The sequence below is a fragment of the Emys orbicularis genome, chromosome 14, assembly GCF_028017835.1.
Source record: "Emys orbicularis isolate rEmyOrb1 chromosome 14, rEmyOrb1.hap1, whole genome shotgun sequence".
Classification (NCBI taxonomy): domain Eukaryota; kingdom Metazoa; phylum Chordata; order Testudines; family Emydidae; genus Emys; species Emys orbicularis.
The window spans coordinates 4,595,188-4,619,261 of record NC_088696.1 but is presented as its reverse complement, the minus strand read 5'-3'; the positions used below and the strand labels follow the sequence as shown (position 1 = coordinate 4,619,261).

General features: G+C 47.2%; 2 protein-coding genes across 2 annotated transcripts in view; both read right to left on the bottom strand.

Moving 5' to 3' along the window:
• Positions 1–748: 748 nt before the first annotated feature.
• On the bottom strand, positions 749–7,889 carry APRT (adenine phosphoribosyltransferase). The gene is made up of 5 exons (XM_065416388.1): positions 7,779–7,889; positions 6,060–6,163; positions 4,286–4,419; positions 3,034–3,112; positions 749–2,563 (listed from the first exon to the last, which is right to left on the bottom strand). The coding sequence occupies exons 1-5, from the start codon at positions 7,865–7,867 to the stop codon at positions 2,421–2,423; spliced, it is 549 nt and encodes a 182-aa protein (XP_065272460.1). The 5' UTR covers positions 7,868–7,889; the 3' UTR covers positions 749–2,420.
• Positions 7,890–19,388: 11,499 nt separating this feature from the next.
• The window catches only part of GALNS (galactosamine (N-acetyl)-6-sulfatase), a 65,416-nt gene continuing 60,730 nt past the window's right edge, over positions 19,389–24,074 (bottom strand). The window contains exon 14 of the mRNA XM_065416386.1: positions 19,389–23,327. Within this exon, the coding sequence (XP_065272458.1) occupies positions 23,241–23,327 (87 nt within the window). The 3' untranslated portion in view covers positions 19,389–23,240. The remainder of the gene's footprint in view (positions 23,328–24,074) is intronic.

The window sequence follows — 24,074 nt, the reverse complement described above, 5'->3', positions numbered from 1 at the left end:
CATTACCTCTTACTGTAAAATCCTAATGAAGAGAAGGCACTAGTTTTTACCTTGATGTAGCAGGTCGAGGGGGAAGAGACAGGGCTGGCCACAACGAGCTACATTAAGGTAAAAACTACAGGGCTATTTTACAATCAAGACAGGTAACTCAAGTTAGCTATCTCAGTATAAAAAACTTGCCCTGAAGCCAGAGAGGGTACAGTCCAAGCCTTGCCTGCGATCAGTTTCTGGCACTGCACGGGGCCAGGGCCATGCTTTGGCAGTCAAACAACATATTTGTGACAGTGCTGCAGCTGCTTTCCATGGGTCTTTTGGGTGATTTAATGTGGCACCTGAGCTATTCTCCATGTATAAGGTACACTTTCAGAAACCTGTGGGGAAGCAACAGTTTCCTTGCCCTGTGTGCTCAAGGAACTGAATAAAAGTAACTGCCTTTCTTTACCTTGCAGGATTCGATATTAAGTATTACAGTTCTAGGAGGGTGAGATTAGCGAGTCCCTAAGTTGGCTTCTCTAGCATCTTCCAGTGAGAGCTCAAAGGGCAAGGCTGGGGGAAGAATTCAGTAAGACCAGATATGAGGAAGATATGTTAAAGGTTCAGCTCAGCATGTAAAGCAATTGGGCTGGCCCAACTTCCAACCCTTTTGAATTTCACTGAAGTCACAAGATGGCTTGTTTCACTGGATGTTGGTTTCTTGAAGAGAAATGGTCAGAGAAATACACACCAACTTCATCCTGCTACCAGAATAGTTTTGAGAATTAAAAGATCAATATTTATTTACTAAGCAGCTACAGATTCAATTGAAGACAGCCATTACCAATATTAGTTACAATCCAAAGCATCCTTTCTCATCCATAAGGAGATTTTGGCACCCTGGCTCTGATTTGTAAGTGTTTGTGACAGAGTTGGATGTTATAGCTAGATCACACACTGCAATTAGGCAGATTTTTAGAAAAAAGACTCCTATCAAACTTTGTCCACCATAGTAACTAGAATGCTGTTAATATCAGAGCTCATGCTAAAGCACTCAAAGTGAGCATCGTTCCACTTTCCCTTCCCTTTTTAGGCTGTGCCAATACTGGAGGGTATTTTGGAACAAGGAAGTTGATTGGAAGGGGAGGAGGGAAGACAACAGTATCAACCTAAGCTCTGAGTAACCTTTCAGTTTGCTGGAACCTGAGGCTAAAGGCAGAGTCCAGGGAACTTTACTGTATATATAATAGAAGGGAGCATGTAAAAAGTTGCTCATCCTATCTCATGCAAAACATGCATGACATGCTGGGGACTTGCACCCATTTCTTATATTGAAGAAGTCACCACTGCTCCATTAGCATTGCAAATTGAAGAATTCCAATGTGTACAGTTCACAAGGTTGACAGAACAGCTGTAACCCAAGCATGTGGATGCAGTAAAAGAGGCCATCGTACAGATGCCCAATACGATGTTAGTCTTCACTGATCTAGAGAAACGGATTCCTTCCACCTGACCACAAGTACATCTCAAAGCCCTTCCTCATTTCTCACCAAACCTGCAGCTGTAGCAGTACACAGCAAAACCTAACACGAGATTGGAATGATACAAAGGCTTCTAAATGGTATTTTTAGATCGAAGGACAACTTTTTCCCCCACTCAAAACTACCTTCAGCTCTGTCAGTTTCCCCAGAATAAGGGGGCATAAACAGCGCAGGAAGTTTAGCAGAATTGAGCTGGAACAAGAGAGGTCTAACTGCCCTTGCTGTAATGGAGAGAAGCTTCCTACCTTCTTTAGAAAACAGGAGGGGTGGGTCTAATGATTCATTTGTACCAACTCTGCATTGCCATCTGCAGTCCCTGCCTTTCCCACATGAATAGCCCATTCCGCTGCCAGGAAGGAACACAAACGCACACAGCGTCCCAAAGGAAAGCAGAGAACACTGCATCCAATCTTCTGAAGCCAGATACAATGTTGAACTGTTTTATAATAATTCATTTTCATCTCTGGTATTTCTAATGAGCCTATTACAAAGTCTCAGCATGGTACTGACTATTTTTGGCTGAAAACAAAAGCCAGTACATGGGTCCCACAAAAGGCATCACCTCAGTTCTCCATCTAGTTCACTACTGCCCTTAGCAGCACCATTTACACATTGATCTCTCTAAAAGGAAGTTTTAATCTTTGACTTGGAAAATAAACAGGAGTAGTTATGATATAGCACCTGTTCAATACCTAAACTGAAGTCAAGGTTAGTATTATCGTCTCTCAAGGAAATAATGGAATAAAACACATAGGAACGTATTGTCCACACCTCCCATTCCTCTCACCCAAACATAGTTAATTGTGCTTGTTGCCTTCAAACAATTGACCAAGATAAGAAACAGCAGCAGATCTTCAGAAGGCAGCCTCAATCAGACCATAGCAACCTTCTCTGATCTGAAGCTCATTAGTCATATTGCAGCAGAGAGTAGACTGGGAAGGGTTTCAGTTTTTCTGCCCCTTTCAGAGATTTTAACTCTATGACCACTGCACACTCTAGGACATCAGCCTTCAGCTTCTTCATCAGCTCACAGGCTGCACACATGGTACCTGCACAACAGGGACGTTAAGCAGAGAGACACACAATCACTCCAAGTATTACAAGCAGATAAGGCACACAGTCTTAGTTCCAACTTTAAGCCATCGCTAATCACATGGTTAGAAGCATGCAAGCAGGTAACTTCCGATTTTCAGAAAGTGTCAGACAGCGCATTGCAAAGCCAAGAATGAGACAATGGATTCCTACCTGGCTTTTCTTTTTTTTAAACCAAGCTGAACTCTGGCGGGCCTTAGGGCAGGGATTTCAGGTACTATAGTACAGTAATTCAGACAGACACAGTATAAACCCCAATTGGCTAACTGCTGCATCCCTCTCCCCATAAAGTCACAAGGACACTTTTACAAAGAGATTTTGTCCTCTTCAAAGCAGCTTCAGCAGAGAACACCCTGAGATAGAATGAGCAATGCCAGTTACAGCACAACTACACATGGAGCAGACTTAACTAAGCGACTGCTCTTACCTCCAGTTGCAAGCAGGTCATCAACGAGGACCACTTTCTCTCCCGGTTCCAAGGCATCGCTCTGGATTTCAAGTTCAGCCTGCAGGATTGAAAAGGCAACTTTGTTCTAGTCTCACTTTATAGAGCACTGCTTTTGAAAATGTTAGCGTGTGGCAAAAAGCAGATATCACGTTCATCAGCAATAATGAAATCCTGACTTTCAGCACCTAAATACACAGGCCTCGAGCTAAAGGAGATCTTCAGAGTCCCAATCATGCACACTAACACAGTGTATTCTATTCCTTTTGTTAGATAAACTCTCCCAGAACAGCAGCCCAGATGGGACTGGAACTCCTGTATGTAATACACTGGCCTAAGCATGCATGATCAAGACTCCTATGGTTTTGGTGCAGAAAGTCCTCGGTTTCAGCCCTTTAGTGTCTATATATATATGCAGCCAGCCATGGAAGCATCTTTTCTCTGTCCTCCAAGAGAGATGAACCCATTCTACATAAGGACTGACCCATGCAATGCTTATGACTACCACAGAACTTTGTACTATGCAAGGGAAGGCTTGCCTCAATAGTATTCAGCAGCATTAGTTAGCTAGCTAAGGCCGAGTTATCAAGTCTATGCTATATCTCTTCCAATAAGGGCCAGGCATGAACCCAGCTGCTGTGCAATAATTGTTTCCTGCTTTAAAACCATAAAAAAGAGCATTTAACTGGAGCATTTACTGAAACAAGCAAGAGTGGGAAAAAGTAATGGATATCTTCATGCAACCCTCCTTATTTCCTCCTTTTTTTCCCTTTCTTTCTTTTCCACTGGCCTTTCTCCAGAAGCACAGGACTTGCTGTCAGTCCTTTAACTAGGTTCCTCTGAAAATCAGCAGCCATTAGTTTTTATGCTCAGTACTCTTAATAATACATACACTCAGATTCAAGCCCCACCTAATAGCTGTCTGAACTAAGTACCTTTTCTCCAAAGATCTCAGAATAGTTTGCAAATTTTAAGCCTCACACCACCCCTATGATGTAGGGACTAGTCACTGGGCACAACCAGAATGGAATTTAGAATGCCTGACTCCCAATGCTGTGTTCTCATCACCAGCCCCAGAAGGGCTACAGTGGCTGTGAAATTCTCTAGCACCAAATATTATTAGATAGGCTTCATCTCACCACCATCCTCATCCCCAAAGTAGCTCAGTGATCTCAACAAACAAGACATTAGCAATTACAGCAGTGTCCACCAAGGGTTCTCTTCTGGCTATTACCTGGCCATATTCAAGAGTGTATGAGACGGATTCTGTGGGACCCGGAAGCTTCCCCTTTTTACGTATTAACACACAGCCAATCCCTAGTCTCTGTGCCAGAACTGGGCCAAAGAGGAAACCACGAGAATCCAGACCTATGGAAAGCAGAGCAGCAAAAACACTGTTAACAAAGGGAAACCGTTCAGCTTTCACTCTCTCTGCAAATGCTCAATGTTTCTGTTATCTTCCTGTACTCAGGGAGTCTAGCAGCTATTTGTACTGACTTGCAATCTCACCTACTTTGCATTGTATGTTTGTATTCACACAAACTTACTATGAAATGCAGCCTGGAACCTGGAGTTCCACAGTATCTATGTTAGAAGCTCCCTCTATTAGTTTGTGAACTGGTTCTTATCTGTACTGATAAGAAATTAAGTCTCAATATCAATTCAACTGTAGGGCCAGAAACTCAGGATGGGTTTACATGATCACAGCCACTAAGAATTGAATAGAGTCCACTAGACTCACTGACATTGGGTTATTGTCAAATCACCCCTCTTCCATTCAATACTTATTATTCTCCATGTCCTTAAACAATATGTTAGTTGGAACAGAACAGTTATCTCCACAAGGCACAGCTATAGTTGGTCTGTAGCCAGCAGGGCCGGCTCTGGCTTTTTTGCCGCCCCAGGCAAAAAAGCCTCCCGCTGCCCCGCCCCCACCCCCCGGCGGGGAGTGCGGCAGGGGAGGGCGCTGAGCCCGGCCGCGGCCCTGCTCTCCTCCGGCCAGCCGGAGCACCGCGGGAGGGCGGGCGAGCCAACCGGCCGATCACTGCAACTTCCCGGCCGGGGGCCCCGCTCTTCCCGGCGGAAGAGGAGCGCCGGGGGAGGGGGGAAGGGCGGCGAGCCCGCTGCGGGCCCCGCTCTCCCCGGCGGCAGGAGCGCCGGGGAGGGGGGAGGGCGGCGAGCCCGCCGCGGCTCCGCTCTCCCCGGCGGCAGGAGCGCCGGGAGGAGGGCGGCGAGCCCGCTGCAGCTCCACTCTCCCCAGCGGCAGGGCGGCGAGCCCACCGCGGGCTCCGCTCTCTCCGACCGGCCAGAGCGCCAGGAGGAGGGCGACGAGCCCGCCGCAGGCCCCGCTCTCCCCGACCGGCTGGAGTGCCGGGAGGAGGGCGGAGAGCCCGGCCGCGGGCCCCGCTCTCCCCGGCCGGCCAGAGCGCCACGGGGAGGGCGGCAAGCCCAGTCGCGGACCCGCTCTCGGGCCTGAGCGCCACCCCCCTCCAGGTGCCGCCCTAAGCACATGCTTGGTAGGCTGGTGCCTGGAGCCAGCCCTGGTAGCCAGTCATTCTGAGACAAGCGGAAAATGGAGAAACAGCTTGTGTCTTTGCTATTTATATAACACTAGACCTGGCTTAAAGGCAAGTTATAGACTAAGGAAGACAGAGTAGTAATTCACTTATATTGACTAATTCACTGCTTACTGCTATTAAATCTTTTTAAATAAAGGAAATTATTGCCAAATGTTCATCGAGTATGTTCAACGCTCAGAACAGCATGTCAGAAAACTACAGCACAGAAATAAAACAACCATACACTAGTATTACGTAGTTTCATACAGAATAAAACGTTATGATAAACAGTCATAATGTTGCAATACCATGATGTTATACCATCTTTCCTGCCTCCTTAAAGGGGTTGTTTCTGACCTTTACTTACCGTGCGATCTCTGTATGGATGAACAGTAATGTTCTCTACTGTATTTTATTGAAGTTTCACTAAACATTTATCATGCTACCCACCCGCAATGAAGTCGATCTGTGGATAGTGTGTCTTCACATGATGTTCCAAAATATCAATCACAGTCCTGAAGGCTATAGGATCCTTTAGCAAAGGGGTGATATCACTAAAAACAGAAGAACAAAATGAGTTTTCCCTGGAACCTGAAAGCTACATTACAGAGATCAGAGCCCACAGTTTACCCTCTCCATGTTTAAGAAGCTTGGTTTCCACAACTGGATTTGAGTCCTCACTCCATTTCCAGGAGTTCATAATAGCTGCAAAAGGGGCTACCTACAAGATCTCTTGAAACAGTGGTTGGACTCAGCACTGAGTGAAGAAACGTTTCCTATAACTAGATAGCTAGCAACTGCTGCTAGGATTCCCTAAGCACTTGTATTCTAACCCTTTTTTCAGATGCTCAGAACTTTCCAAAGTGTTCACACTCTAGGCTGAGAATTTCCAGATGGTGACTATTTCTGAGAATGTCTGAGCCAAAACAATTCAGATGTTTTGAAAATACGTGTGATGGAAAAATAACTTCTTATAATGAAATTCATACTTTTTTAATAAAAGAGTTCTAGCACTGACACAGTAATAGAAAAAAAGCTGAAACAGCCCTCATTAAGAAATGCCCTTGTTTGGGCATCTGCAGAGTGTTTTTTTATTTGCTGAGATATAACCCATACATATACCTGACCAATGTCAGCCACAGCTGATAAAGTGCTCAGATAAGAACATGCTGGGAGAGAGTTTGCCCCCCTCTCCCACAAAGCTACACACCAGTTCAGTTTCACACCACGTGACTTTACTCCCATGTGTAACTGCTGGCAGGACTAAGGCCTAACTTGGCTGCTCACTGACCAAGTGACTGCAGGAGCCTGTGGGTCATGGGCTGTGCCCCTGAGCTCAGCTTCAGCGCACCGGGCAGAGGAGGGCAGAGGCTGCCTGCTGCGGAGTGAGCAGGGCAAAGGCCAGCGCAGACCAAGGACAAACCTAGGCAGGCCAAGTGGGTCTATCCCCAGTGCCAGGGCAGTAGGACTCTGCAGCTGCGCCATCCATGTGCCAGGGCCAAGCTTCACGCTGTGCCCTAGTGTGCATGCTGCACAAGTGTAATTGCACACGTCCTGCCCCCATGTCCCTCCCTCATCACTCCCAGCCCCCTCACCCCCAACCTCCCTCACCCCCTTCCTCATCACCCCAGCCCCCTTCGCTCCCTCATCCTCCCTAGCCCCCCTCACCACCCCCAGCCCCCGTTCGCTCCCTGACCCACTCCCTCATCCTCCCTAGTCCCCCCAACCCCCTGTGCTCCCTGACCTCCCCCTCTCTCATCCTCCCTAGCCACCTCCCCCTTTTCCTCATCACCCCCAGCTCCCCTTAGCTCCCTAACCCCCATCCTCCCTAGCCCCCCTCATCACCCAGCCTCCCACTCCCTCCCTCATCAGCCCCAGCCCCCCTCCACTCCCTGACCCGCCCTCCCTCATCCTCCCTAGCCCCCCACCCCTTTCCTCATCACCCCCAGCCCCCCTCCACTCCCTGACCCACCCTCCCTCATCCTCCCTAGCCCCCCGCCCCTTTCCTCATCACCCCCAGCCCCCCTCCACTCCCTGACCCGCCCTCCCTCCCTCATCCTCCCTAGTCCCCCACCCCCTCCCTCATCACCCCCAGCCCCCCCATCCTCCCTAGCCCCCCGCCCCTTTCCTCATCACCCCAACCCCCTTTGCTCCCTGATCCCCCCTCACCGGAAGAGCACCCCGGGGGAAGGGAAGTCCGGGAAGGCCCGGACCCGCTCCTCCAGCAGGCGCCGCCGCTCCCACAGATCCCCGCTCATGCTGCCTCAGGCACTGCGCAGGCGCCCCTCGGCCGGACTAGTGCCTCGCGCACTGCTCGGGGGGAGGAGACGGGAGAGTGCGGAGGAAACCATTGCTGGAAGCGGAGGGGGGAATGCGGGGGAAACCATTGCAAGCTAGAGGGGGAAGCGTGGGGGGAACCATTGCAGCTGGAAAGGGGGGAAGTGTGTGTGTGTGTGTGTGTCGGGGGAACCATTGCAGCTGGAAGGGGGGGGGAAGTGTGAGGGGGGAGACCATTGCAGCTGGAAGGGGGGGAAGTGTGAGGGGGGAGACCATTGCAGCTGGAGGGGGTAGAGAGGAAGCTGGGGCTGTTGCTGGTGGTGTGGCCCGGCGCTATCAGCACCTGCCCTCCCAGTGGCATCATGAGCTCACATCCATGGGTGTCCCGTGACAACGTCCCCAGGGTGTTACCTTCCCTTCCACCATGACCACGAAGACACTGCCACCCACAGCAGCAGGCCGACACCTGCCCGTCATCATGCTGTCACTCCTGCTGTGAGGACGTCACTCCCTTCCAGCCACCCCGTGATGACACCAGCACTGGGCTATCACTCCGGTGATGTCACACACACACAGTGACCTCATGACACTGATTCCGGCCACATCACCTGCCTGCCACTATGAGGTTACATCTGTGATGCCACCCTGCTGTCCGCCCCTGCCATGACACTGTTCACCTTTAGCCTCTGTGCCAAGGGAAGAGCGAGTCCTACTACAGCAGGACCCACTGCACCACGCAGGAAGCCACGTCAGCAGCATTGTGTTAGAAACAACACAGCACTAACTCCGCAGCATCGCCGAGAGGAGTCTGAACTTGGTTTATAGTTCTGGCTTAAAAAAACAGAAAAGAAAAAAGTTACCAATTCAAAAGCTCAGGATGACGTGTCACTTTCGCCCTCTACCAAAAGCCAGCCATAGTTACTCAATACCAAGCAAACCCATTCCCTGGTCTGTCACAGGCTCTACCCCGCTACATCTCTCACCCTCTCCAATGCTTGATAAAATAGGTTGCAGCATGACCTGAACATTAAGCACAAACTAGTACATCCTGGAGTATGCATTTTATATCAGTTAAAATCTGTTGTTTCATTTGCATAGCGGAAAAAAATCAAGTAGGAAGTGTGAGGATGCTCAGTTCTGGGCTACTGGCTTGTGATGCTGGCAGGCCAGATGCCAGCTCTTGTAAAGTCTGCAGGCATTAGCTAAGAACTGACAAACTCATAGCTGGTGCCCAGATCAGGTCACTCACACATTAGTGTTGCTCGAAATAGGTATTAGTCTTACAAGAACGTATTTAGTGTTTAGACTCTAAAGAATGTTTGTAAGTTGCAGCATGCATTCCACTTATTTGTAATGTCTGTATTTTACCAGGCTATAAGGAAATATATAAGTTTTGCTTTATAACTTTGAAAATGTTTGCTCTAAACTTGTGAACTCAGATGGGAAGAGTGCCCCCCCCCCCCCAAAAAAAAAACTATCAAAATCAGACCGGGCCATCAAGGAACATTGCAATACAAAGGATTGGTGAATGGCCCTATCACACCTTGGAAATGCTACATGCAAGGAAGCTCATCCTATGGACTTGGAGGCTGAATGAAGGAAATAAAACAGACACACAGGAAAATTTTCCATCTCTTTGTTGTTTGAACTCTCACAGGGCCAGAGACACTAAACTGAAGCCAGAGATCTCCATGGGTACCTCTGGGTCTTTGAATTGACAGATCACTACAACTCTGTTACTCTTAGGCTTTAGATTGCGAAGCATTTGTGTATATGTTTGCATGCTTTAACCTCATTTCTTTTTCCTAGTTAATAAATCTTTTAAGTTAGTTTATTACAGGATTGGCTACAGGTGTTGTCTTTGGTGTGAGATCTAAGATACAAATTGATCTGGGGTACATGACCGGTCTCTTGGCCTGGGAGCAACCTGAATATTTTGTGATTTTTGGTGTAAGTGACTATTTATCACTAAGTCTAGCTTGCCTGGCTGGCAAGATAGACTCTCCAGTCTAAGGGGACTGTGTGTGACTCCATGGTAAGACTGTTACAGGGATCCAGGAGTTCACATTTGTCACCACCAGTTTGGAATTTTTGCCCTGCTTCTTGCCAGTCTGCCCTGAGGTTGGCACTCACCGTTGTGAGCCACTCCAGACAGCGTGACATGGCTCAGAATCAGCCCACCACAGGGCAGAGCATCCTGACATCAGACTCCTAACTCCTGTTTCTTCTGCAGCACGTTCAAACCTCAGCTAACTAATACAATGAACATATTAGCCAAGAGACTTGGATTTAGAGCTTTCCTATTGCACTGACAACAAGCCTATGGAATGGCCAAAAGATGGTCCCTGGGCAGCCTACAGCAATGACAGGTCCCAGTAGGCAGGATTCCCTTGCTGATCCTAACTTGCCATCATCTTTGCAGCCTTAGGCAAGTCCCATACTTTAAAAACACACAGTATCTGTGGCGTATGTTGTACATGCAACAGCAAACACTACGAGTACGCAGCTTTACGACAGAGTGCTGAGCAACGGCACCTATTGAATTCCTGGGAGCGGGTGGGCCCAAGCTGCCTGCAACATCAGAAGGCCCCTCACTCAGCCTAAAGGGAGGAGCCCCTAAACCCAGGGTTCAAGTAAAGGCGGGGAACAACACATGATTAAACAGGGACAGGAGTGAGGGTTACAAGGTCAAAATCAGGGAGCCAGAGGGGGACACCGAACAGAGAACCCTGGACAGGGCCCACTACTCCTCGGAGGCGTCCAGGGAGCCAGTGGACACGGCCCAGAAGAACTCTGCCTGGAGACATGACCTAAGGGAGGAGCGGAAATAGGTCGCACAGTCAGAGAGCACCTCCCTGTCCAGCAGCCTCCTCCTGGTATGGTAGACGGCCACCTTGGCCAACGCCAGGAGGGGGATGACGAGGTCTCGCGACTCTGTGGGGCCACGGATGGGGTGGGCCTAGAGTAGGAGGTGCGGGGAGAGGTGCGGCCAGAACCTCAGGAGAAAGTTCTGGAGGAGCCAGAAAAGGGGCTGCAGTCTGGCGCACTCAAGGTAGACGTGCGCCAGGGTCTCTCTCATGCCGCAAAAGGGGCAGGTGTCGGGGAGGAGGGTGAGCCGCACCAAGTACACGCCCGTGCTCACAGCTCCAGGAAGGCACCGCCAGCCGATATCCCCGGCAGGCTGCGGGCCCAGGGTAGAATACAGACCTGCCTACTGGGGCGGCTCACCCGGCCGGCACAGATGGTAGGAGGTCCAGCCCCTTGGTGTCGGGGTGAGTCATGAGGGTGAGGAAGTGAAAGGCATGGAGCACGAGCATGTACAGCTGTGTTCTAGGTGCGGTGCAGAAACAAACTGGCTGCAGGTCATGCAGGGGAGCGGCCGGAGGAGGGAGGACTCAGGGGCAGAGCCCGATGACAAGATCCAGAGGGCCAGGGGTGAAGGACAGGTGGGAAACACCCTCCCACAAGACCCGCTCAGGAAAGCCCGAGGGGTGGGTGGTAAGGCTGCCCTCTCCTCCTGGAGTATGTGCCAGGGAACATGAAGGGTGGAAAGCCCCAGGGAATCCCCCCCGGTCATAGTCCAGGAGGTCTCCAATCTGGGTGGTACCTGCCAGGACCAACCTCTGGCACACCAAGGGGGACTCCACCACCTACGCACCAAGTTGGGGGTTGTATAGCAGGGACTCCGCCAGGATGCGATGGTCACAGGGTCAGAAGCAGGGAGGCAGAGGGAGACACTGAGCGGAGAACCCTGCTCTGCGCTGCTCCCCCTTCCCCCACAATGAAAGCAACAAGCACCACAGGCCCAGGAGGTAACACAGAGGGTATAGCGAGCCACTCAGTCCAGCAGCAGGAGCTCTGTCTTCCTCCTCCATGAGGTCAGCAACAGCAGCAAGGCTCTCAGGCAGCAGCCAGCCAGCGAGGCAGCAAGAGGGTCCTGGCCGGGTGGGGATGTGACGCTGAGGAACCGAACTGGGCCAGGGCTCTGATCACCGCAACTCCAGTTAGTTCCCCAGAGTGCACCTGACTATGGGACCTGTGCCCAGTGGATGGACAGAGATGGGCTGGAGAAGGCTAATTATCTCATTAGCCCAGATGGCACAAGAGGCACAGGAAGGAGGTGTAAAGGGACTGAGAAGCAGCCAGGGGGTGTACCTTGTGAGACCTCTCCTTGGTCAGGAGCGGAGGGCTCGATTCCACGTTACTGTTGGGATGAGGCTGCTTAGTCTGCAGAGGTGGTGGAGAAGAACTTTGTAAATAAATCGCACACGGGGTTTTACTGGAAGGTCTCCATGCGGTTTGTGGGCTAGCCAGTAGGTTAGGAGCAAGTCAGCCCTGGCCCAAGCTGGCTATTTATGACCAATCAAATGAAAGCAGGCTGGAGCAGACCTGCTGTAGAAACGTGGGGTAGCACTGACTTCATTCAGGGCTGTAGCAATACCAGTGGTTGTCAATTAACCCAAGAGTCACGTGACTTGCTGTCTAGACTCTGCAGTTTGCTGTGGCCAAATTGCCTTCTGGTATGTCTCTCTAAAGAAAATGGGGTTTGTTTTTCACAGCCCTTGCTGCTTTCATATCCCATGGGCAGTAGTCCCGTTTTGCAGGGTGGTGGAAATCAGGGTGTGCCTACACAGGAAGTGAAGCCTACAGGAAAGAACGCCATGGTGATTTGTGACTAGGGCACGATGAATTAAGACACACAGCGCATAGCCTGCACCTGGCTTTAGTTTGTCTTCATCCTGGTCTAGGGTGCCCAGATGTCCCGATTTTATGGGGACAGTCCCAATATTCAGGGCTTTTTCTCATATAGGCACCTATTACCCCCACATCCTCTGTCCTGATTTTTCACACTTGCTATCTGGTCACCCTATCCTGGTTAGCCTATCCTGGTCCTATACGACTTCTCCCTCAATATGGATATATGACTGCTCTAAGAGAAGAGTCAGACGTTCTTGGTGCAACCCCCTAGGGGAGATGTGCACCACATACTGCAGGCTACACGGCTGTATTTCCTATCTATTCCATACATGGAGGGATATGGACCCGCTTTGGCAAAGTGACAAAAAGACACCTGTTTTAATGACCACCTGGCATTAAGTGTAAGCCTGGGGGAAGCTGAAGGTCAGTGCAAAGGTTGTCCTTTCTGAGGGATTTATGTTTCTTAGAAAGCGCTTGAGAGAGAGACACACACACACAACAGCAGGAGAAGGTCAGTGTGGGTTATTTTCATAGCAGTTCCCATTAGGAATAAGCTAATTTGACTTTGGAAAAGTCCTATCTGCCACCAGCAAATCCTCTCTGCAACAGCTGGCCCAAGTCAACCAGCCCTTCAACAACTGAAGAAACAAACCCAGATCAAGCACATAACTTTCCACTGGAACGGAGGCTTTTCGGCTCTCTTGTTAATTCCTCTAGGTGGATCAGAGGAGTTTGTTTTGCTGCTTTACCAACTGAAGTACAGTGTAGTCAGCTATTCCAGCATCTTGGCTGCTTTCTCAGCAGAAAGAAATTATTCAGGTAATTTTCCTGCCCACCAGGGATAGCAAACTGGCTAGGAAGTGGGAGCTCCACATTGCAATGTGCCATCAATGCAAACTTAAATAATCTCCATCCTCCTCCGTTCATCATTGATGGATCTATGGCCCCTGAACACAAATTTTACGTTTCGCCATCCTCTCCCATTTGGGCTGCCTCTCCTTTCTTCTTTGAAACCCTCCCAAGCTGTCTGCAAAAGCGCTGCTAGCATTGATAACGTGGGACACCACACCACATCCCCGTGACGCTCTGCCATTTTCTCCTAGAGAAGCAAATGTCTCACACCCATGAGCTGCAGGGGCCTCCCAGGAGCCCTTTGTTAGGATTCTACCCACAATCCGAAGGGAAGGGGACTTTCATGCCTCTGATGGGGCTCAGGTCCCTCCCTGGATAATGCTAGATCAGCCCGGCCAGAGAGCTGATAAAGATACTTCTGAAAAACAATGTTTCTACCCTTTGCCATGCCCCAGATCACACCATGTCAGATACCTTAACAATCAAATTGCCCCAACCCCTACAAGCTCTTCACCCCTCTATTCCTCCATTTCAAAGGAGACAAGATGAACACTGCTCTACTGGCCAATATATTGGGTTTTGGTATCTAATGCTCCCCCCGCCTACTCCTTGCAACCAGTTAACTTTCAGAGGGATAATGCGGGGAGGGGGTGGGCAGTGTGAGTCTCATCTGAAAAGAATTTGCCTAGGACTAATTTTGTCCTGCCCGTTTGAGCCAGGCAGAGACCCCTCCACTGGTGAGGAATTCATGCCAAAATGCTTTAGTTCTGGACTATCACTAGTGAGGTTTGGACCACCTAGTCTGACTAGACAAGCTAGGGAGACAGAGAAGGACTGTGTCTCCTCCTCAAGTCAAGAAACACATGGGATGTTATATGGCTAACCCTGGAAAGACTATGTTTCATGTGACTGTATTACAGCAGCCTGCAACCACTACTAATCTCTGTAGTTAATCGTTTGATATAATTATGTAGTTATGTGATTATACACCTCTACCCTGATATAACACTGTCCTCGGGAGCCAAAAAATCTTACCGCGTTATAAGTGAAACCGCGTTATATTGAACTTGCTTTGAGTGCACAGCCCTACCCCCCCGGAGCGCTGCTTTACCGCATTCTATTCAAAGTCGTGTTCTAGCGGGTCGCATTATATCAGGGTAGAGGTGTATCTAAATTAACTGCAAGGATAGATGAATATACGAATACATAATACAATCAATGTGTGGTTAATAAGTTTAAGTTGTAGGATAAGGATAAGTAAGGTAAAGCATCAACCTAAGGCCTACAGACTTTAGGCCAGTAAGAGATTTAGCTTGGCCATCGAAGGTCCCAGGCCTGAAAGCGGTTGACATGACAAGTTGGCTGAGGGATAACCCTGGGCCAGTAAGATTGAGAGATACAGTAATAGATGTATTAGTTTCTGATGTCCTGGGAAATAGGCCTCAATGCACCAGTTAATGCCACAAGATGACTGGTAGTAACTTTTCAAAGAATTCTGTAATAACAAAGTTACCATAGTAACTCATGTGTATGTTAATGAGAATAAGGGAAGAGAAGACTGAGAGGGGACATGATAATAGTTTTCAAGTACATAAAAGGTTGTTACAAGGAGAAGGGAGAAAAATTGTTCTCCTTAACCTCTGAGGATAGGACAAGAAGCAATGGGCTTAATTGCAGCAAGGGGGGTTTCGGTTGGACATTAACCACCCTGACAGGAAGTTTTTCCTAAACACTGGAACAAACTGCCTAGGGAGGTTGTGGAATTTCCATCAGTGGAGATTTTTAAGAGCAGGTTTGATGGTCTAGCAGGGATGGTCTAGATAATACTTAGTCCTGCCATGAGTGCAGGGGACTGGACTAGATGACCTCTTGAGGTCCTTCCAGCCCTGCGATTCTAAGTGAAGGGGATAACCTATAAGAAACGGGGCATGGTAAGTTAGTAAAGTGTGGAAGTACAAATAAGGAAAAGGGGTGATACTCTTACTCTGATGCATAAGCATAGCGGGTGTAACGAGATAAAAGGTGTAGCCCTGCCTGAGTGTGGAGGGAAGCATGTCGGGGACACCCAATAGGAAGGCCACCTGATGATCTTTTTACCCATCTCGATGTTTCCCTAAGGGATGAGAGTATGAAATCATTGATGCTGGACATCTCATTGTTTCTATCTCTGTATCAGTTTCAGTAGCTGGGTCATTGTTCATCTGCTTAATTAAATTGTTAATAAGAGGATGTTTGATAACCTGTGACCACACGCCATATACTCACAGTTCCTCATGGGCTCCTAGAGTCTCTAAACCTAATAGAATTCCTAACGGTGATTCTCACTCTACTGATCCCAATACTGTAGGCATTCAGGAGGCTGAACCCTTAATATAAGTCACTGTGGTTTAAGGTGCCCATTTGTAGTACCACCCAAACGTATCAAATTAACCAGGCTACACCTCCCTCACACGGGTTCTGGGAAGTTTAATTAGTTAAGCCTGTAAAAGTACTTTGAGATCCTGACATGAGAGGTACAAATATTATTATATACACACACCTGTCTACAAGACATTGATATCTAACTTTAATCTGATTAACTACTCACTGGTAAAGTAGTAGAGCTGTGCGGAGGGCAGAAGTTTCATTTCACTAAGGATTTCAGGGTTTGGAAATCTGGCTTCATTCCACACTCAAAAGCCTTCAGTTTTGGATAATCAAAACCTTTCATTTCAATTTTTTGAAATTTAGAATTATAAACACAAAAAAGTTTTGGAAATGTCGTTTCAGAACAAAAAACGGATCTGTTTTCTTCCAATTATGTTGGAAACTGATTCAACATTGTCAAAACTTTTTCCTGGTTTTCTTCTGAAAAGAAATTCCAGTGAAATCCACCGGATTTCGCACAGGGTTTAGATTTTGATGGAACTGGATATTCTGCTGGAATCTGGGTCTGTCAATGTTATTTTCCTCCAACCAGCTCTATGATGCAGCCTTCAGCTTTGGTACTGGATAATTAGGCAGGTTTCTGTAATAAAGTCAAACGCACCATAGTCTAATGCTGTCATTTTACAGTTAGCCATATCCATGACTGCTTCATGACATAGGGTCCAATCGAAAGCCTCCCACTGGCTTCCTTACTGGCCTAGTCATCCAAAATGGGGTTTTGAGAGTGATCCAGAACTGGTGGATTTGGCACAAATGCCTCAAATCACATCTCCCGGTGCTTATAGCCTGTATCCCTTTCAATGGAGGAATCTCGTTGCCATCCAACCTAGATATCACCCAGAAGGGTATTAACTGATTCCAGGGAAATAAAATGCACTGAAAGCCAAAAGCCAGCTGCTGACTTGGCTCTCTCTCAGGGAGTGTGATTGATTTCATGTTTCTTCTCTCCTAAAAGGTGAGATTCCTGCCTGGAAATCCACCTTCTTATGGAATTATTTTTATAATTTATTTATAGGATTTTGAATAGATCTTGAACAAGGAATAAATATAAACCATAGAAAAAGATATGCCATGAATCCAGCAAACAATGCCCACGGGTCAAAAATAACCAAGAGAAGAGGAAGCAACCCACATGAGAAGCAAATATTTTTTCGTTATTCTTTACATGCTTTTAAAAAAGACCACAGTTTAGTCAAGAGGAAACAAAGCATAACATTAGCTTACTCTGTATTACCCTCTTCCAATAATGCATAGGAAATTTGTATCAAACATTGATACTACAGAAACATTCAAGCAAATCCATATATTTCCAAATAAGTCTCAAGAAAGAGAAATCAAGCCATGCATTAAGAAGACCACCGTCCTGACACCAATCGAAATCCAACACAGTTCTTAGGGTGTTGAAGTTCTGGGAGTGACTGCTATAAAAACTGGTAAAACAGGAAAATTATTCTGTGTGGTAGTTTGCAAAGTTTCCAGTGCACAGTACAGCAGCAAGATCACTGGTGTGGGATTCCTCTTCCCTGTCTGATGAAGTAGCCACTATCGACACTGCAGAATGTTTTGCCTTATCCCACTCAATTTTTTTCTTCCCAATTTGAATCGGAATATTCTTGAAAAAGAGATGAAAACAATAGCTCTCCATCTTCATGAGTTCTTTCTTCATTAGTGCTTCTTTGTTCAGAATCATTAGTGTTATGACTGAGTAGACTTCGCCATCCCTAGAAAAAAAATGTATTCTCAACCTTCCAAAAGTTACCCACCTTATCAGCTTCACTTTACAAAGAGTGACATGGCTTTGGGAAGTTGTTACTAAAGATAGTGACCATGGGGGCGTATCCTATACCTCAGTCAAAGGCTTGAATGTGCAGGGTGCTGAGAACTGCTAGCTCCCATTGATGTTAACAGGATCTGAAAATGCTCAGAACCTTGCAGGATCCGATGCTAAAATGAACATCCCCTGAAGTCCGAGAGTCTCCTCCACATTAGTATTAGTTCTAGGTCCGTTAGTAAAAACCCACTAGCCTCTGTCAACCTCAATACCCATCTGAGGGCTCCGTCCCAAGGCCTGGCTCAACATTTTATTAGCAAATGCACAGCTGTCATTGCCTTCCGTTCTGGCAGGTCAGTTCAGAACCTTTGCGTTTTCACTTTTAATGCTGCTTTCCAAGGATTCACATTTAAAATGCAGAGGCATGATATCTTTCATCACCATATTCAACACAGTTTGCAGGGCATTAACCTTGGGTGTAAGTGTTTGGAATTGATCTGCTGGTTTTCAATTCCAGTGTGCAGATACCCAAATTGTTGGTCCACAGAGACTAATTTGCCACCGAGATAATCCATTTGTCGCTGCAGGTTTTCAAATCAAGCCTCCAATTTTGGAGCCATAGACTGTGAATATCGTAGGACTTTCCCCATGATTATTAGTTACATCAATTTCAGAAGCTTCTTTGCGTTGAGGGGCTGATGATAACATAGCCTCAGGGGGTGAGGAAGAGGCCATTTCTGGAGTCTCCTGGATCAGCTAATTGGAAATTAAAGTCAAGGAAGGAATTCCCTGGATTCTCAGCCTGGGCAGCTATTAAGCTTATGCCATTTAGGAGACATATTTAAATATAAAGAAGAAGGGAACATCACATAACCATGAATAAACTCAAGACGTAAGTCCTCTCTCTGTTCGTGTTATGTGCTGCTCCAAACTACACATCTTAAAAGAGGAAAACACCAAGAAACCATCACTGCCAATAACAGACCAGCCAGTCAGCCAGACCCACCTGCTAGCCTGCCTTCTTTGAAAGAAGATTGAGCTGCCAACAGCCACAAGAAAACCAACTCCTGCCTGAGTGTGGGCAGTTCCCAAACCAGAGAGCTCACTGTGAGCGCACTGACTCACTGAGTGTTCTGGGCAGCTGGAGCCTGGATCAGACTTGCATCGAAGGTCCTATATAAATACTAAGGGTAGGATTTACCAGTATGTTCTGGCTGCTTTGTGCTGCTACAGTGACGCAAGCCAGCCATAAACACAGCTTACCCAGCCAGGTAAGCCAAGTTTACAGCTGCTCTGTGTGACCAGAGTGGTGCAAAAGTTGGATCTCATCAGTGAATTTGTCCCAATGTGAGGTATTTATTTGTATGACAGTAGTGTGTAAAGGGCCCCATTATACTGGAACCCTCCTCCTCCCCCCCACCAGTAAGAGACAGACACTGCCCCAAAGAGCTTGTGATTGAAATAGGGTGGGAGGAGAACAAAGGCACAGAAAGGGGAGGTGACTTGCCCAGGGTCATGCAGCAGGTCACTGGCTGAGCTGGGATTAGAACTCTCCTGATTCCCAGTCCCATCCTAGACTGTGCTGCATCTCTCCGAGCTGTATCAGCACCTGGCTAGAATCCCGCCATTCACCCCAACTGGCTCTCACTCTGCTCAGGAGAAGAGAGGCAGGTTTCTAATGCTAGTGCTGGCATCGGGGTTGCATCTCTTAGTTTTGTCAGCCTCAGAAAATACACGCTGCACATGCTGATCAAATACCTTTTTATTTTGTTCTTCAATTCCCCTGGGCCCACAACAACATTAAAAACTGTCCACCTTTGGAAGAGGCATTGATTAAAAATACTTCTTAACAATACAGCTATGAAGCTAATTTCCATTTGCTACAATTATTCTTATTTTAATTTAAAGCAGTAGCTCCTTCATATCAAATTTCTGTCTCTTATAAAGAAACAAGTGCAGAGCAGAGAATTAAATCTCACTGTCAATTCACTTACAGCATCCAGAATTCTGCATGCAGATGTGCGCAAAATCTGTATCTCTTTGGAAAAGGGATTGATTTAAAATAAGAGTGCTATGTATATCCACGCGTCATAACTGCACATGCAAGTGATTAATTAGATCAATTAGACATCTAAACGGCTATTTTATTTGCAGTAGCTCTGCATAAAATGTGCACACACAGACGTCTTGCACACACACTTTTGAAAAAACTGGCTCTAAGTGTTGCACTTCTCAGCATTTATCACTTCAGCATGATTGTTTCCGAATCACATCACAGACACGTTGTTATAAATTCAGTGTCTGAGGCCAGGTCTACACCCAGCCGCTAGTTCGGTGGCTGGGAATCGAAGTTCTGGGTTCGATTTATCGCGTCTGGTCTGGACGCGATAAATCGATCCCAGAAGCGCTCGCCATCGACTGCGGTACTCCAGCTCGGCGAGAGGAGTACCGCGGAGTCGACGGGGAGCCTGCCTGCCGCGTGTGGACCGCGTCTGAACCGCGGTAAGTTCGAACTAAGGTATGTCGACTTCAGCTACGTTATTCACGTAGCTGAAGTTGCGTACCTTAGTTCGAATTTGGGGGGTAGTGTAGACCAGGCCTTAGAAATATTATAATGAACACTTACGGCTGTTTGTAAAACCCTAATCAATTCAGTACTCTTGATATCTGTTTAATCAGAACAAGTCATCCTGGGATCTCAAGGCTGCTACATATCTCTTACTGTGCCCCCATTAAGGGGCCCTGCCTGGGTGCACGGCCATTTTGCTTTACAAGCTTGTGCATCAGTTTCATTTATTTTTGCACATTCTCTAACTTGGTTTCTCTCCCCACCCCTCTTTTTTTCCAGACAATAATATAACACTATGATGCTTAGAGAACCAGAAAGAAAGGAGGGAAAATGTCAATATTATGTGCTCCTCTGGAATGTTTCAGTTGATGCAACCCACCTGGAGTTGGCAAAGTCTAAAGTTAGTAAAGGAACAGTCAGATATACTAAGGATGTTGGCTTGCGGTGTCTGACTGATCCTTTGTTTTTGATCACAGAAATCAGGAGCATGGGAGTGTTATCTCAAGCAACTGAGTTGTCAGAGTGATGAAAATCAGGGCTCCATGTAACTGATCAAATACTGAGGGCATTAAGAAGTTGATGGGCCTGTATCAGCAAGATATATAGAGAGGGGAAAAGCAGCATCTTCGACACTATAAGTTGGGAAAGAAAGAAAAAGGGGGAGGAAAGTAAGGAATACATGGGATAAGAGGCACCCAGATCCTACTGTGACGAGCATGGTATAAATGCTTAGAATGAGCAATAACTCAGTGTGTTTGGGCTGGACCTCAAAGAACAAGCATTGACCCCTGTTTACATGGTGCCTTTCGTCCATGGATCTCATAGCGTTACATTCATAACAATTACATTTTAGGTTGACAGTGATTTTCAGAGCATCATAATAAAGGAATCCAACATCTGCTGATCTCCATGCCTGTTGAGAGTGCAGAGTATTAAACAAATATGGATAGTAGAGCTCTGAGCATTTCTGGGTGACAGATCCCAGCGGCAGTCAAGCTTAGAGAGGAGAGAGATCTGAAATGGGGGTGCCGGCTTTGTAATGATTCCTATGGCTACAGTCAGGATCCAATCCATCATCTCCTGTCATCCAGCGTATCACTCAAAATGGGCTGTCTGCACCAGCCATACTCTGATGACATACATAAAATATGTTAGGACTCAATCAGAGATGCCTTGAGATCTTTGATGGATAACAAGGAACACTCTAACCCACAAGGTAAATAAGATGAAGAACAGCAGAAAAATCACCCCGACAGATGTGCAGATCTGTGCGATACTAAGAGGGCTCTGCTGGAGGGTGAGGCTCTGGTACTTGTTATAATTCCTGACACAAAGGGCGCTAAGGCCAACTCCAGTGTCACTTCTTGACCATCCTATATTTGTGGGCCTGTCCAGCCTCTGTGAAGGGGGTTTAGAGGAGGCAAGTACTTTGGGGAACAGAAGGATTGGGTTATTTAGGCTTGGAAGCAGGAGAAGAGCTTGTGTGGACAAAGGGTGTAGAGCCAGGGTCGCAAAGGGTGGTATAATGGTTAGCACCGAAGCTGGTGGTCTCCATTTATCTGGAGTTGTGGGCTTTGGTGGGGGGAGAAGTGGAAGAGTTGTTGCCTTCCTGAAGCAACTCACCTCTGCATCAAGACAAATGGGAATAGCATCAAGTGCTCTGAAGTGACAGAAGTGGCCCAGACAGGCTGTACAGGACTACTGCTAGCATGTCCCCAGCAATCCCCAGATGGCTTGTTAGCTTTTCTTTGTGCACCAGAAAGCCACTAGCACTAGCGAGGTGCATGAGTACCAGATACAGAGCCAGGGGAAGAGCCTTCCATGTGCAATTCTGCTGGGGCTCCACATTTCCTGAGAACTACACTTACAGGAATGCTGGCCCCAGGATGCTGAGTGCAGCACTTGGACAGTTTGCACCGGGAGAAGAATTCCCCATAGAGCATAAACTGGGAACAGTGCCAAGACTAAAGATCCTGATGCAAATGGGCCTTTCCGAGCCTCCAGCTGGCTGTGCCCGTAGGACTGAAAAGTGACTTCCTTTGGCAAGCTGGAAGTGTGACCAAATCCAGATCTGAACCCCGATTTTCTGAAGTGAGTGAATCCTGGACTAAGCCACTGAGGGCCATCCCTGGGTCCCAAAGGAACTCCCTGTAATACTGTAGGGAAACATAGCACTTACATCCCACTTTTCATCTTCAAAGTGCATTACAAACATTACCTAGCTCATGCTCACAACAGCTCGGTTGGCAGATTCATGCTTGAGAAATACAGGGCATTCTCCCGCTTGGAACCTGCTGGGTAATATTAGGCTATTGAAGGGAATGTTTGCATCAGGGAGACGCAGAGCCCGTGGGTGGTGTTTGTCGTGTGATGGCACCTAAGTAGCCCAACCAAGGATCACAGACCATTGTGCTAGGACCTGTGCTGTGTACACACACTAAAAAAGATAAAAGGGGAAAAAAAGGCCATGCCTCAAAGAGTTTACACTAGAAGTACAATTTTAAAACAGTTACTGAAAATGACTGCAGCTAGCTACAAACTTTATTCCTACGTGACTAGAAAGTAAAACAAAGCAAATCTGGCATATTCTATCTGGAGGATATGAAAGTTCTGGGCAACCTTCTTCTTGGACCTTCCCTTGAGGCCACTTTAATGAAGAGTTATCCAAGAGAACAGCCTGAGTGGGAAAGCAGCAAGTTGACTGGACAGCCATGTCATTCCTGAGGGAATGTGAGAGTTGTGATTGGCTGAAAATCTTCTCTAGTCATATCATTTAAAAATTATATTCATTACTGAAAATTTACCATGCATTGCAGCAACATCTCATTTGACCCATTAAGAGAGACACTGAATTAAACGAAAACTAATTGCTAAATCCCTGAGAAGTAATGCTGTAACCATTGGTCCCTTCTGAAGAGTTGGTGATGATATCTTACATCACTCCCTTCCATGACGTAAACACAAGTGTCCATGTGCATTGTGAACCATGATCTCAGCTGTTTACGGCTTTCAAGCAGACCCTGCGCATGCTGGAATATTAGTGCGGCCAAAAGCATTTCTTTGGATTGGACTTGGGAGGTTCCAAACACTTTCCTAGCTTCTCACAGCCTGGAGGAGCCCAATTCTGTTAAAAAAAAAGAAAGAAAGAAAGAGAGAGAGAGAAACATATAAAATCAGCCTTGTGGAATTAAACTGTCAAGGTCTGGAAGAGGAGCTAGACAATGAGCCCTGAGCCACAACAGACCCATTTACATTTTTAGTACACGAGACCACTTTCATATTCTCATTGAAAAAGGAACCTTCACTTGCGGCTGAAGCTAGCAGGGTCCATCTAGCTACACCCTTGGAACTTCATCCCTACAGTCCTCAGGAAAGCCCACAAATCCTTTTCCCGCAGATGGTTATGAAACTGCCTTCCACATTCCTTCAGTAACAGACACCTGCATTAGCCTCCTGTCTGAGATCTGCAGTGTGCAGGGGGTTGTGGTGACCCCTCTCTCCAATAACGTGATGAGGGAGCAAATCTACATGTTTGGTGAAACCCCTCAAATTGCCCCAATCCAGAAAGAGGCTGTAATTATTAGCAGTAAGGTATTTTGTAAAATTTCTTAAGGAACCAAGTACAAGGCAGCAGCCTCTGAAGACTGAGGGTGAGAGAGAGAAGAATATTTGCGTTTTAATGAGCGTTTTGGGGGATTAGTCTATGAATTGATGGATTAGGAGGCACTTACATAACGACCACGCCAAAGCATGTGAACCAAGGCTATTTGCCTCCCTTCTTTTCTTGCTTCTTGAATGATCTTGTCCCAGTGTGCAGGCGGCAGAGGATAAATGTGATCAGTGAGGAAACCCAGCTTCCAAAAGGCTATTA